Below are 14,311 nucleotides of genomic sequence, written 5' to 3'. Positions count from 1 at the left end.
AATCTCATAATCACATTTATAGTGATTTTAGGAAATAGAATTTTGTCAATTATCCCAAAAAGAAAAAGCCATTTGATCAATCACTGTTTTCCTTGGGGTCTGTCCTCTTTATCCAAGGCCTTATATTAGCTCCAAAGAAGAGAACTAAGTTCACCTACATGGCTTTAGCTTTTGAAGAACGAACATCTCTGATGGAAAGTAGACAGAAGGTCGTTTAACAGACGAAGTGCAACCCACAACAGATCCATGAGACAGCAGCAGCCCTAAGTATGGGTCAGTATGTGCTCCAAATGTCAAGGAAAGGCCTCACAGAAAAGACTTAAGGTGAGTTCTGAACAGGGGGAAACAATTTGAGAAGAGAGAAGGTAAAAAAAAGTTTCAAAGTAACGATAATATAAGGCGAGGAGACATAAAAATGCAAAATGCTCCTGGGATACCATCTCTTCCTCAACCACCCATCACGAAGTACAGATCTCAAGGACAGTGAATAACTGGTGTAAAGGACAGGGCTGAAAGGCATTTAGAATTATGTTGTAGAAGAGAAGACTCAGAAATCAGGAAAAGCAGGCATGTGGGAATGGTGGGTAAAAATACAATAAATGTACATATTTTCTCTAATGGTTCTGAAAAACCAAATTTATCCCAAACATTGAAGTAATAACCTAGTTCTGCTTCTTTCTATCTGTGCAAACTCCTTCATTTACATAATATGATCCTCTATCATCTACTTTACTAAGATAATATATAGTCTATATTAATTTGTAGTAATATACGAGTTTTCAAAATACATGCTTTTAAATATATTCTCACAGTGACAACATAATTTAAAAATCAAGCTATAAAGCATGAGAATTGGACAGCTTTAGTTGTACCTTTTGATGACGTATAGGCAACAGGTTCAAGATCAATGGGACAAAAGAATACATGCCTAAAAACCAAAATGACACTCCTGTAGCCCATTATTTTTTATGGTACAGAATGTGACAAAAAGAGATGAAGGCAGAGATTTCCAACCAAGGTTCAACAGCAAGCATCCATAGATGGAAGGGAACTGTGACTCAGGAGAGTAACCAACGCTGACTCTAAAACTTCCATCCTGGATGAGGAACACACTGAATGAAAATAAAGAAATGCAGCACTGCAGAAGGATATAGAAAGAGGAGGTCTTCTATAATTTGTCAAACATAAGTGACAGTAGGAAATGTAAGACTCTTGATAGGTAACAACAGAAAAGCATCTGGCCTCATTCTATATGGTTGATGAAGTTCTTAAGCTCTTTAAATGACAGAATCAACATCAGCAGAAAAGTGAAAAGAAACAAGGGGCCACTCACATGTGAAACCCAGGACAGAAGAGCAGCCAGCAACGCAGATGGAAGATACAATCAAAACGATAGCAAGAAGACAGGACAGTAAAGTACAGTGACAGTAAAGTGGAGCACAGTTAGTTTCAAGAATAAAGCAGGCTTCTGGAAAGAGAGAACAGATACAGGAGGAGAGGATATACTTGAAGAATGTTGATAATTTTTCTAAAATTTATAAATGATCTGATTACTAAGGTTTAAGAAACATAACCATCAATATCATGTCTAAATCTAGGCTAATCACAGTGGCACTGCAGAACTATAAAGACAGAAGAAAACTTAAAAGCATCCTAAGGAAAAAAAGACTGCCTAAAAATGAAAAAAAAAAAAAAAAAAAAAAAAAAAAACAGGGCAAAAGAAGAACACAAGACAACAGATTACTATTCAAAATGCTGGTAGAAAAATAACAGTCAACCGACAAATCTACAGCCAGCTAGACAGCCAAGAAGGAGGACGCAAGGAAAATTTTGAGATGTAATCTGATTTTCCAGTTATGAATCCTCACGAAGGAATACAACCTTGAGAAGAAAGTAAAATGAGAAGGAATGAAGGATGTGTAGGAAGTAAAACCATGTACTGGGTCTGACAACAGTAAGGATGTTTTAGTGGAAAGACACAGGAATCTTGGTTAATAAGGAAGTAGTACCAGATAGCAGTTTTAAGATTCATTTCTGATTCGCACTCACAGTGATTTCACTTTGTACAATTAGGCAGTATATACGCACATATATATAAATTTAAGGTTATATATACTTATAGTACATTCATATTCGTATCTTAAGGTTACAGAATATTTGTACTATAGTTAAGCGCTCTGGAAACATATTTGAGCTAGATCATAAATATTTTAGAGGAAATAAACTTGGAGAGTATATTGTTTTAAGAGAAATATATTTGTCCTAAGTAAAAAGTCATGTTATTTAAAGATGATACATGAATTGTTCATAAATCTTGTGCATCTTAGAGCTAAAGTAAGGCCAGATTATAAAATGGTATCGTGCCTAGTTTTAGAAATGTGTTGCTTTTAGAATTTGGCATATGGAGTAAAAGAATAAAAACTGAAAAATGAAAGTCCAAATAAAGACCTCTTAGAAGATTCTAGTCAATATCTGATTGAACTCACGACCGCCTGCTTGCAAGGTAGGTGCTTATGCCGCTAAGCTAAATCCCCAGCCCCAAAACAGTGTTTCTTAATTTAACTTTGATTTTGCTATAGATAACAGAAGTTTTACTGAAGTGCAATGAAATAATGGTAAATTCCTGAATTCAAAACTCTAAATCTTTGCAATCATGCTCACATATACAAACAATTGTATTTTATACCTTAGGCCTATAATCTTATACCTTAATAAATGCTAAAGAATATATCAAATTATATTGTTGAATCTTTTACAACGTGAACTTATTTTCTCAACTTTTCAACTATGTAGGCATAAACATAAGCAAGTAAGTTTATAATATACCTTAAAATAAGGTTTTTTATAGTAAATGTTTAATACCAGACCTTTTCAAAATACTTAAAATCAACAATCAATTATGTAGTACATGAAAAGAATCTAACTCAAAATTTTGAAAATTTGTTCTACTTTAAGGATTTATGGAAAATAAGAATGATACTAGCGCCAGGGATTTAGCTCAGTGCCATAAGCACCTGCCCGGCAAGGGCAAGGTCACCAAGTTCAAAAAAAAAAAAAATGATACTAGAACATTTAATGATTATTGCTAAATCCATGTATAAAATAGTACTTTCTCCCTAACACAGCTATAATGTTAGAAAAACACAAAATAACAAAATTTTGCTCAAGTTATTGTTCTACGTTAAGATTCCCTAAATCAACACTGTTTACATTCACCCAAATCAACCACACGTCACACACAGTCAGCTTCGCACTTGGTCCCCGTGGCCTGACACAGGAGGTCACTCCTGGAACACAGAAGAAGCTTCCTTCCCAGGACTGATGAGGCTAAGCCAACCCATCTTCCCAGCATCCCCTCTGCCACTAGCACTAGCATCAACACTGCTGCCAACATAATGCAAACTATATTTCCAACAAAGCAAGTATTTTCCTGAAAGCCTGACTGGGTAAGAATGAGTGTCGTAGAGGAACTTCCACTCTGAGACTTCACTCTCAGGGAAGTCCTGCTGATGGTAAACTTGCTGGAATAACTATCGCTGTAGTTCATAGTAAAATTTCTCATTAAGGAAAAAAAAGACTAACTGCAATTCCAGTCTTTAGGATTATTAACGTTAAAAGTTACCCAAAGGGAGCACAGATTTTTAAAAGAAGTCAATTAACAATTCTTTCCTTATCTGTAGTATAGATGGATCCTTAAATAATTATAAATACAAGCTGTTTCTTCAAAAGCAAATAACTTACAGTGTATTCAATAGTCCCTTTAGGCTTCTGGAAGGACATTCGTCTCCCATCTTTCTTGTCTAAGTTCTTCTTTTGGCCAGTGTCTGAAAAAAAAAGGCAGATTCCTATGAATTTCATTTTCCTTTCTGAGTAATGTCAAGGCCCACTGAGGATTAAATTGCTGGGCAGGTATCTAATACGCAGTGTGGCTCATGGGATTCCAGTAGCTTTGGGGAAAAATAAAACCAACTGTCAAAATAGGAATGGTTGCTCCTTCCCACTTGTGAGAGAAACTGACCGATATGAACAATTAAAAGTTAATTCAAAACACAACTCTCAATAGAAGTTATTAAAAACTAAATTACAGAGCATTTCTTTCCACATATTTAATCTGATTATAATAAAAGATTTTTGAAGACATGTTTTTAATCCTATATTTGAAGATACATTATTATTATTAACCAGTCTGACAAACGTACTAGTTCTCAGAGGAGAAAACTATTTCTACAAATCACAAAGACACAGTTTTCTTTGTGATATAATCCAATCTTCCAAATTTACATACCATGAAAGTAAATTAAGATCTATTATACACAAACATATTTATCTCACCTGTAATCCTAACATTCTGGGAGTCTGAGGCACCTTGCTAGCTAGGGCACTGCTTACCAAGACCCTGTCTCAAAGTTAAAAATAATAAAAGGTATGGGGATATAGCTTAGTGCAACGACCCTGCGTTTAATTCCCAACTGCCCAAAACAAACAGAAAACCTTTTTTTAATTCCCAATTATGTGCATGATTTTTGGCATCTGCTCATCAAGACATTTCATTTGAATATTTCATTATCATAAACATTAAGCTACTTGTTTAGTTTAAATTTTTCATTTGGGTAACCCCATCTATATGTTAAGTAATAATGAACTATACTGCATTGATAAAATAACACTCCTGCTGAGTATTGGGACTCCTATGTAAACATTTTTAAATTATTAAAATGAAAATGTTCTAAAAACTAAAACTTAATAAGGTAGCAAATAAGAAAAAAATGGTGTATTTATCCATGATTTAAAACTATAGCTTTAAAAAAATTAGTTCTACTAAAGCTCAAATAACCTACAAAATGTGTGTTCCATTGTTTTCCATCTTCCCTGAACTGACATTTATACCACATTACAGGTAATTTCTATGTGCCGACCTCACTTCCACTGTGAGAGTAATAGTTTTAATGAAGAATTCGTATGCCTGAATCTCAGTGAAAAGCCAAAAATGCTTAAAAGACTGTTCTAAAACCTGCTGACCATCTAGTCTCTGTGACTAATTACACAGCATCTTCACAAATCCAAAACATCTGCATGGTTTTTAAATCACTGTATGTGTTTCCAATCTTCACTAAACTGTACCCTCCTAGCCAGTGCCTTACAGGTTCTACAGTTTCCATTCTGTGCCTAAGGAAGGACAGACACAAGAAAAGGACCCAAGAAAGTCAAAGAGTGTTCTGAAACCACCACCTCACCTGCACCTGGACTCCCATAATCCTTATGAACTGCCCTTAAATTTCTATACAGAGCACGACTGAGAATTAGCGCATTGTTTTGCATCTGCTTATCAAGACACTGATAAGCTATAGTTCACACTACTAGAGGGGAAAAGTGTGTGTATATACACACAGACCTTTGCATCCTAAACACTTAAAGGATTCTTTAAAAAGAAAGGATGATTAAAGAAAAAGATTTAAAAATGGAAAAAGACAGATAATTCACAAGAGATTGTAAAAATGACCCTTCAATACATTAAAAGATATTCAGTCACAGAGCAGTGCATATTTAAACCACGCGATTAGTCTCGTAAAAATTCAAATGTTGAGCACACACAGTTTGGCACATTTCTGGTGAGAATATAAAATGGTACAATTCTTATGAGGAACGTTACTTTTGCTTATTAGAATGCTCTGGGTTTTTTTTTTCCTCCACTGAATGCTTACATTTAAAATTCTTTGTTGTTGTTGTTTTTGTTTTTTGAGACAGGGTCTCACTTCGTAATTTAGGCTGACCTTGAACTCTATGTAACCCAGATGTAATCTATGTGTAGATTCTCTTGCCTCAGTCTGCTGAGTATTGGGATTAGACGCATGCACCATCATGCCTGGCTAAATTTAACATTCTTATCGGATGAGAAAATAAAATATTAAACTATTTTAAAGTACACTGAAAGTAGTAATTTATTTCTATTATTTCATAAATAGTAGAGAGAGCTAAAAATACTTTCTATATTTTACAACTTAAACTTCTGAGGCACTGCAAAGGACAATTACAGACTGCTTTTAACTAACAGTATTTCTCTGCTCTGTTGATTTCTGTAGTTACTGTTGGTCACATTTACTTTGTCTAATACAGGTTGACTTACCCTTTCTAAAGTACTTAGAGCCAGAACAGTTCAGAGTTTACATTTTGTCAGGTACAGAAATATTTGTATCAAAGCTCAAAAATTTTTGGATATTGGAACATTATAGAGTTTGGATTTTTTGGAGTACTTTTTCAAACCATGTTTCACAATATCTGCAAGATTCACTGAACATTTCACCATAAACAGTTTGCAATTACTTTATCACTTTTAAAAGCTCACCAAAGAATGTAGTTCGAGGCAATAAAATAATATTGCAACCTTATAAATTTTAAAATTCTAAACTGACATTTACTTTAATTAAAAACTGTAAAATATTTGGTAATAATTTTATGAATTATAAAACCGTTTAAAAATTACCGGTATTTATAATTATTCACAACTGCCAGATTACAAATGAATGAACTGTTTTTTCTTTTACTCTGAAAATACAATCACATCATCACTAACCATATCTGAGACTTGAACGTAACCACCATTGTTAGCTAGCAATGGCTCTCCCCTAATAACTTTAGCTTTAAAAACAGACGCCAGCAAATAGGAATCGAGATTGAGAATACAGAGAATAGCCCTGTTCTTCCTTACAGACTGACTTAAGCTTAGAAATACTTTGTGTAGGCTTACTTGTGGCTTATTTACTAATATAAATGAGTATTACGTGTCTAGGACTTGCCACGCATGGTTCTAAGTACTTCACATCCCTATTTCAGGGAATGCGCTGACTCCGTTAAGCAGGCATCATTCCATCCTTATTTTACAACCAAGGAAACAGGCACAGAAAAGCAGCGCAATTAAAGAGAAGAGCAAGGATTCATTCTGCCCACTGACTCTGCCTGGAGACCTTCTTTATAACCAACCTGGGGTATATTATTGGCATCTGGTGAGTTAGTTAAACCCATGGCTACTGCTAAACACTTCCACATATATCTCCCTCTCTGGGAAGCTAAATTTGCTGACTGCTGTTCAAACTTACTTTTGTTTGCTTCTTAAATTAGTTATGGAGACAAAATCTCCTACTATAAGTGGGGTTATTTGGTTCTTTGAGACTGTTTCTAGGTTATCTTCCTGATGAACTGATTTTTTTTCTGTCTTTTTGAGACAGAGTCTCACTACGCAGTTCAGGCTGGCCTAGTTTACTGGGTAGCCCAGGCTGGTGTCAAACTTGCAAGGATCCTCCTGTCTCAACCTCCTGAGTGCTGAGATTATAGGCATCCACCACCACACCCAGCTTGAACTGGATCTCTTTTTTAGAATACTTTTTGCCTTAAAAGTCTACTACTAGCTGGGCGTAGTGGTGCATCCCTATTATCCCTGTACTTGGCAGACTAAAGTAGAGGATGCCACACAATTGAGGCCAGCCTGGGCTACACAGTCAGTTCAAGGCCACCCTGGACTACATAGCAAGACCCTGTGTCCAAAAAAAGTCCACTTGGTCTGATGTTAATGCACTGTCTTTCCATCAACTCGCACCTGCTTTTCTCCTCTCACTTTTCTCTACCTGTGTGCGTCGGTGTGCCTCGAAGCAGGGTGCCTTTGTCTACTTTTCTACTGTCTCCTTTAGTCTTCTTTCTCAACTTGTTCGGATTGTAACTGACTCATTTTCCATTTCATTGCCATTAATGCAAAAGTTATATGTGCTAACAATTCTAGTGGCCATCCTGGAGATGACAGCTTGACTTACTGCCTTATCTAGAACCATTTAATATTAAGCAGCTTTTTAACCACTTCCAGATGACACGAGAATGTTGAAAACTATCACTGATATGCAATATTTTGTTATATATTTTAATTACATATATGTATACACAATCATAAGAAATTAAGACAACATTCATTTAGTTTTGTACTCATTTTTATTGTATTTCTGGGCAATTTCAGGCAACAAAATTCAGGATAACTAGACTTTTTAACAGTTTAATGATTAATTTTCACTTTGTTTCTACTTTTTCTGCTAGAAAATCTGTGGCATTCTTCAAGGGACATCATTCAAAGGAATGGGATTATTTATTCCAACTTTAAGATGAGATTTTCCACTAGGGGCTCATATGAATGCATGAATCTATTAATGACAGACCTTCTGCAGCTTGAGTTTTTAGCTATTATCTATTTAATGCAGCTGTCCTATTTTTTCTTTTTCTTCAGGGAGTCAAATATATGCACATTAGAATTTCTCGTTGCACTGTATATGGAACCCTCTCTTCTATTACTCATTCTTTTGAGACCATTAATTTTGGCTATTTTCTTTTGACTTATCTTTTAGTGCTTTAATTCCTTCTGTGCTGTCTAATTTGCTGTTAAATCTACCCAGTAAGGTCCTAATTGCAGGGATTATACTGTTCAGTTCTAGAATAGTTTGTTTTTCTTTTTTTTTATACTTTTTATCTCTCTAAAATATTCTAATTAGCTGAAAATTCTCCACATAGCTATTTAAAATCAGAAAACCACAGTATCTACAGTGCCTGTGGGTCTGATTCTATTCTGTTTTTTCTGAAATCTTGTCTTGCCACGTATCTAATTACACTGAGTGATGATCTTGTTAATGCAGATACTGAAACTATAATTTGAACCAGAACTATCATTCTAGAAGAGGACACCCTGGCCACTCAGTTTTCCCAAGAATGTGCATCTTTTTTTCTGGAAACCAAAGCCAGTACCCTGAACAGGGCATGCATGCACCCTATCTTTGACCCATACCTTCAGCCATTGCTTTGGTTTATCTTTACCCAAAAGTTAGAGTTTTTCAGATACAAAGTAAGAGTTTTCCTCTGACCTGTGGTGGGTCTTATACTCTGTTTCCTTATACCCATAACTTGTAAACAGCACATTTAATCTCCCAGTTTCTGTTTCTGGAATCTACTTCCCTCAGGAAAAAAACAAAAAACAAAACAAGACAGAGAAGCTCCAAGTGGAAACCTTACTCATTAGATTTCTGACTTCCCTTAGGTCTTGTTCTAATCATACCAGTCATACCAGTTAGCTTTGTTTGCTTTTCAGCACCAGAGATTAAACCCAGGGCCTCTCTCCTATCTACAAGCTCAGTCCTTTTCTATTCTTTTTTTTTAATTTTTATTTTCAGACAAGGTCTCTTAAGTGGTTAAACTGCCTAGACTGGGCCCCGAACTTGTGACCCTCCTGCCTCAGCCTGCCAAAATTCTGGGATTACAGGCACGGACTACCATGCCTAGTTACCAGATAGCTTTCTGATATACCCTCCAAAATTTGTTTTGTTTCGGTCCAGCACTTTGTTCTCAGCTGGGTAGTTCAAATGATCTAGCTTACTGTCACCAAAAGTCATGAAAAATTTTTAAGCAAAGAATTATCGAGACAGTCAGACCTTTAAAAAAGAACATTTCAGTAACAGAAAGGCAGACTAGAAAAGATAGCAATTCTGGAAACCAACATGAAAATAATATGAAATCTAGTTTTAACATTCTAAAAGTCTCTTACTATGACAGAGTACTGTAATTTCAGTAGTAACTGCAGATAAAAAGCTTGAAGATTTAAAAACATGAAGCTGGGAGTTATTTTCAAACACAATAAAATAGGTTTTAAAAATTCAAATATTTTAAAAGTATCTTCTAAACTTAAAAGATACACTGGTAATTTTTTTTTTTTGATTAACTGGTTCTTTATAGTGAAGCACTGAAGGAAAAATCTTCAACCTTTTATTCACTATTGATTTATCTATAAGCAGTACAGACAAAATAAAGCCCTTCAATTTTCCCTCAACTCTTATCATCCTCTAAACAGTACCTTGTATTTCTTTTCTTAATAGCTCAAACTTTTAAAAGCATGAATCTACTTTCACCACTTTTACTACTACCTACTAGCTCGACAGAACAAGGAAATCACTACACCTGCCTTGGCACAAATAAACCAATGGAGTGTTTGATAAATTTTCTTCTACTTAATCTCTGTGAAGCATCCAACTAATTCCTTCAGCTCATTCCTCTTTCCTTTATTTGGAAGCATCTAGCTCTCCATAATGTTGCCCTTTCCTCCACCAAGCTCTTAGATGTTAACATATACCCAGAAGCTTTTCTGGTGGCCTTTTCCAAGTAAAAGGGGCCATGACATCAAAGGCTCCGGACCCTTGTAACTTACAGTGGATAAAGTAAATGAAGAAGCCACATCTAAGTTCTTCAACTCAATTTCTTACTTGCACTATAGGCAGAAGGCTGGGAGCTGGACATGCCTGACCTAGAATCTTGACTACATAATCTCAAACTTATATTTTATAACCTAAGCCCTATCCCTGAGTTCAAAAAGACCAGGAGATAAATGCATATTTGGATTGTTTTGCCCCATACAGTGCTAATCTCACTAACTTGAATTTTGAAATTACACCACTAAACTACATTGAAGAATGGTGTCTCAAAAACAGCTGTGGAAATTGGAACCTGTATTTATTAAGAAGGTTACAAATATCTTGCTTTTCTCTTATATGTTCTTCACAGAGTTCCATGAGAAACATTTTTTATTCTAAGGACACCGTGATTTATACCTGATCATACTTTCTTCTTTTCACTGCCAGGAAACAAAAACAAAATGTTAGCCTTCCTCTGACACCTGCATTAGACCTTAAAACATATTCCTTTTTTGTATAGATCACTACTGAACTTACTGATGACTCTGAAAGAAATATCTATAAAATATCACCTTGACCCCTTGTTTCACTTCAGTTTCAGGTGCCCAAAGTCAATTTTGATCAAACAATATTAAACAAATGCATCAGAAATAAAAAGTTAAACCTCATATTATTCTGATTAAACTCAAGTCATCTTCTTCTATCCTGCTCTGGAACATTCCATCTGTTCAGTGTATCCTAGCTATATATGCTACCCACCCATATTCACATAGCAAGGTCCAATTAGCTGTCCCAGAAATGCAGTTCTTGTGTTCAGTCATCCTGATTTTATTTAATAATGGCCCTAATATGCAGGAGTAGTCTCAGAGAATGCTGAAGTTCCAAGACTCAGTTTACTTATTTCCCATTATTATCATTAACAAGAATATAAAGTTCAGACTTCTCTTTCAGGTATAAACATTCTATCTATATTGCTGTAACCTGAAATAAGTTCTACCACAGAATTTGTTGTAATGAGCTTGTGATTTAAAGTCAAATCAGGGGGCTGGGGATTTAGCTCAGTGGCACAAGTGCCTGCCTGGCAAGCACGAGGTCATGAGTTCAATCCCCAGTACTGCAAAAAAAAAAAAAAGATAAAATAAAATACAGTCAAATTAATAGAATTTTTTGTTTTGGTCTTATATTTAGCGCCTTAAAAACTAACCTTTTAAATTCAGCCCTGTATACAACCATAGTCACAAATATTAAGTGCTTCAAGAAGTATTTTAGCAACCTGACAGCAACCTGAAAGGTACCCATATAAAAGAAACCTATTTAAAATTCAAATTTAAAAAGTAAAGTTTCATGGATAATCATTCAATTTAAGAAATATTACTGAATAGTTTTCCGACATGTAAAGTAATTCAGGTGATAGAAATTTAATAGAAATTTAGTATTTCATTTTTCATAAATTGCTTAAACCCCCACACACACATACAATATATGCTATAAAACTTTGACAAAAGTCTATGGCTGATATTATAAGACCCTAAAGGTCTAAATTCGGAGTACAAGAACTGCTGACTGCCAGGTCAGCACCAAGATACAGAAGCTGTCATCTGAGCAAAACTGTTTCCTTCACCACTTCCACTGCTGCTGTCAGCTACCACCACTGTCCTAAAAGGGGTGACTGAGGACTACACAGGAGACAGAGGGGTCCCCTGTCTCCAGGACTTCTCACAACCCAAGGGTAGAGGAGTTGTACAAAGGGACAGGGAGGGTAGGGTTCATGAAAGAGATCACGCCCGGGCTCCACTCCAAATCTGACCCTGAAGGGAATAGGAGCAGAAGACCATATTAAATGTGAGATCCAAATTTTAAAATAAAGATAATGAGTTTTGAATAATATTGCTTTAGTTGCTGAAGATAAATGAAGCAAAAATATGAATAGAGCACAACTCTGTTTTTTAAAGGATCCTGTCACCAATTAAGAAAATAAAATTCATAAGAGTTTGATAGAAACTTTTACATTAGAATAACTTGACACCAATCAAATCTATAGAGCTGTATTTATTTAGCACCATATGATCTAGTAAAGTGAACACTTTTAAAGGCTATACAGTGTGGGGCATGGTCCCACCAAAAACCAAGTAAATCTTGAAAGTATAAAAAAAATGTTTTAATCCAATCCCAGAGTAAACAGGAGTAAACAGGTAAACAGTGTACCACCTCCCACTAGTAACTGTTACCAACTAGGCCTAGGTCTCAATGCTTTGGTCTTGATGCAGCTCTTCTGGGGCCCTGAACACAAAGAACCCACCCTCAGAGGACTGCAGCGAAGCAGCCAGGAGCTGCCAAGGAAGCAGCGCACTAAAGCTCCAGGAAGTGGTTTGCTTGCAGAAAGGATAAGATGGGAAACACTTGATCAAGTTTGATCTGGTCAGTCCTTCATCTGTCTGTCACAAGTAAACTCCTTTAACGTGCCACCACGAGGGGGGCAAGTTCATAAACCAGGAAAGCGGTGTGAAGTGACAGAAAATATCTACAAGAGACATTGCCTCAGTACATGGGGTTGCTTGGGATTTAAGAAAGGGTAACAGCAGGAAACTTGAGAGCAACTTTATTAAAAATGAAACTAAACTAATGTAAGAGCAGTCACAGCACAAAGAACAGAAGAAATCTTTCAAAACTCCTTACAGAAACTCATTCTGAAGAGCACAAATGCAAGGAGCAAGCCCTACAGACAAATAAATGTACCTAGACACAAAGTCCAAGAACAAGGACTCTTACAGCATGCAATGGCTGGCTACCAACTGAGGTAGAATCATTTACTTTTTACACTTCTCAAAAGTGAGAAAACTTGTTAGGTGCATACCGATTATCCCAGCTACTCAGGACGCTGAGGCATGAGGATCGAGTTCAAAGCCAGGCTCGACAATTTAGCGAAACTTTTTCTCAAAATACAAAATAAAATAAAAAGGGTCAGTAATGTAGCAAGCCCCAAGCTTCAATCACCATAAGTGAAAAATAAAAATAAAATAAGAGAAAAACCTAGGGAAGCCGTGCCTATTCTTAACTACTGAAGATACTACTATCAAATATTGCTACGACACTTATTTCTGGAACTCCTTTCAGAGTTTCATATTATAACATCCTGGACTTACAATATTTTCACCAGTAAATGCTATTTTCTAGCTGGACTAGTCCTGCTCAAGGGAGCACGCCCTGGACTGAGAACCTGAGATCCCATGCAACCCGAGCCGGCTCCTACGCAGCCTGAGGCAGGCCTAAGACAGGTGAGCCGTCCCAGGGAGGTCTTCAGGAAGGTAAAGTCCCATTCTGTGACATCACAAGGCCTCGGTGACCTGACAGAACTCAGGGGCGCCATCTCCACTGACAAGAACGCGGAGAGTCCTGGGCAGCCCCAAGGCAGCAGGATCTGCTCCACGCGCGCAGCCGCGGCCGCAAGCCGCTCAGAGCCGGCACACAGCCCCGAGCGAGCCATCCCCGTCCGGCACCCTCCAGCCAGCCTCGGCACCCAACGGCTGCCACCCCGCGACGTCCCCAGCGCTCGGCCAGAATCTCCCGCGCTCCCCGGCCGGCAGCCTGTGGGCGCAGGAGTTCGTGGCCCCCGGAAGGAGCCTACTCCACGGCCAGCTCGGAGCGGGCTCCGCGCACGAACCCGCGGCGTCCCCACCGGGGCGGTCCACGCCCGCGGCGCTCGCCCTTCCCCCGCTGCGGCCGGGCGAACTCACACCCGTCCGCCGGCGCGAGTCAACCTTGTACCCACGGAGCGCGGGCCGCCGGGTCCGGACACGCAGCGCGGCCGTCGGGGTCGCCGCGCCCGACGGGGAAGGGCCGGAGACCGCATCGCCCCGCGCCCTGAGGGCGGCGGGCGGAAGGAGGGAGGAGGTGAGGGGGGAAGTCACTAAGGGGAGAAGAAGGGCGGGCGGGCGCTCACCCGGGACCTCGGGGCGCTCGTCCCGCGTCGCCGGCCCCCGCGGCGCCCACAGGCGCGAGGCCGACCCCCGCAGCAGGCGCTTCCCGGTGCGCGCCGCCTGCGACTCCATGCTTGACCAAGCGGGCCTGCGGGACGGCGCGGCTGACGGGCCTAGGGGGCGGGA

At 38.2% G+C, this 14,311-nt stretch overlaps 1 protein-coding gene across 6 annotated transcripts in view; it reads right to left on the bottom strand.

Moving 5' to 3' along the window:
- Positions 1 to 14,311, bottom strand: part of Oxr1 (oxidation resistance 1) — a 300,752-nt gene that overhangs the window by 61,928 nt on the left and 224,513 nt on the right. For 4 of the 6 annotated variants that reach the window (XM_005008217.4, XM_023561659.2, XM_063257772.1 and 1 more), the window contains one exon: positions 3,742 to 3,824. In XM_005008217.4, coding sequence (XP_005008274.2) covers positions 3,742 to 3,824 — 83 coding nt within the window. Of the gene's footprint in view, positions 1 to 3,741; positions 3,825 to 13,944; positions 13,967 to 14,148; positions 14,304 to 14,311 lie in introns of those variants that run through there. The other 2 variants (XM_005008220.4, XM_063257774.1) reach the window with 2 other exon arrangements.

This window comes from Cavia porcellus, unplaced genomic scaffold, assembly GCF_034190915.1.
Source record: "Cavia porcellus strain 051 isolate PalLab524CR breed Dunkin Hartley unplaced genomic scaffold, mCavPor4.1 scaffold_10, whole genome shotgun sequence".
NCBI lineage: Eukaryota > Metazoa > Chordata > Mammalia > Rodentia > Caviidae > Cavia > Cavia porcellus.
The sequence above is the reverse complement of the archived record's forward strand: the minus strand, read 5'-3'. Positions and strand labels throughout refer to the sequence as shown.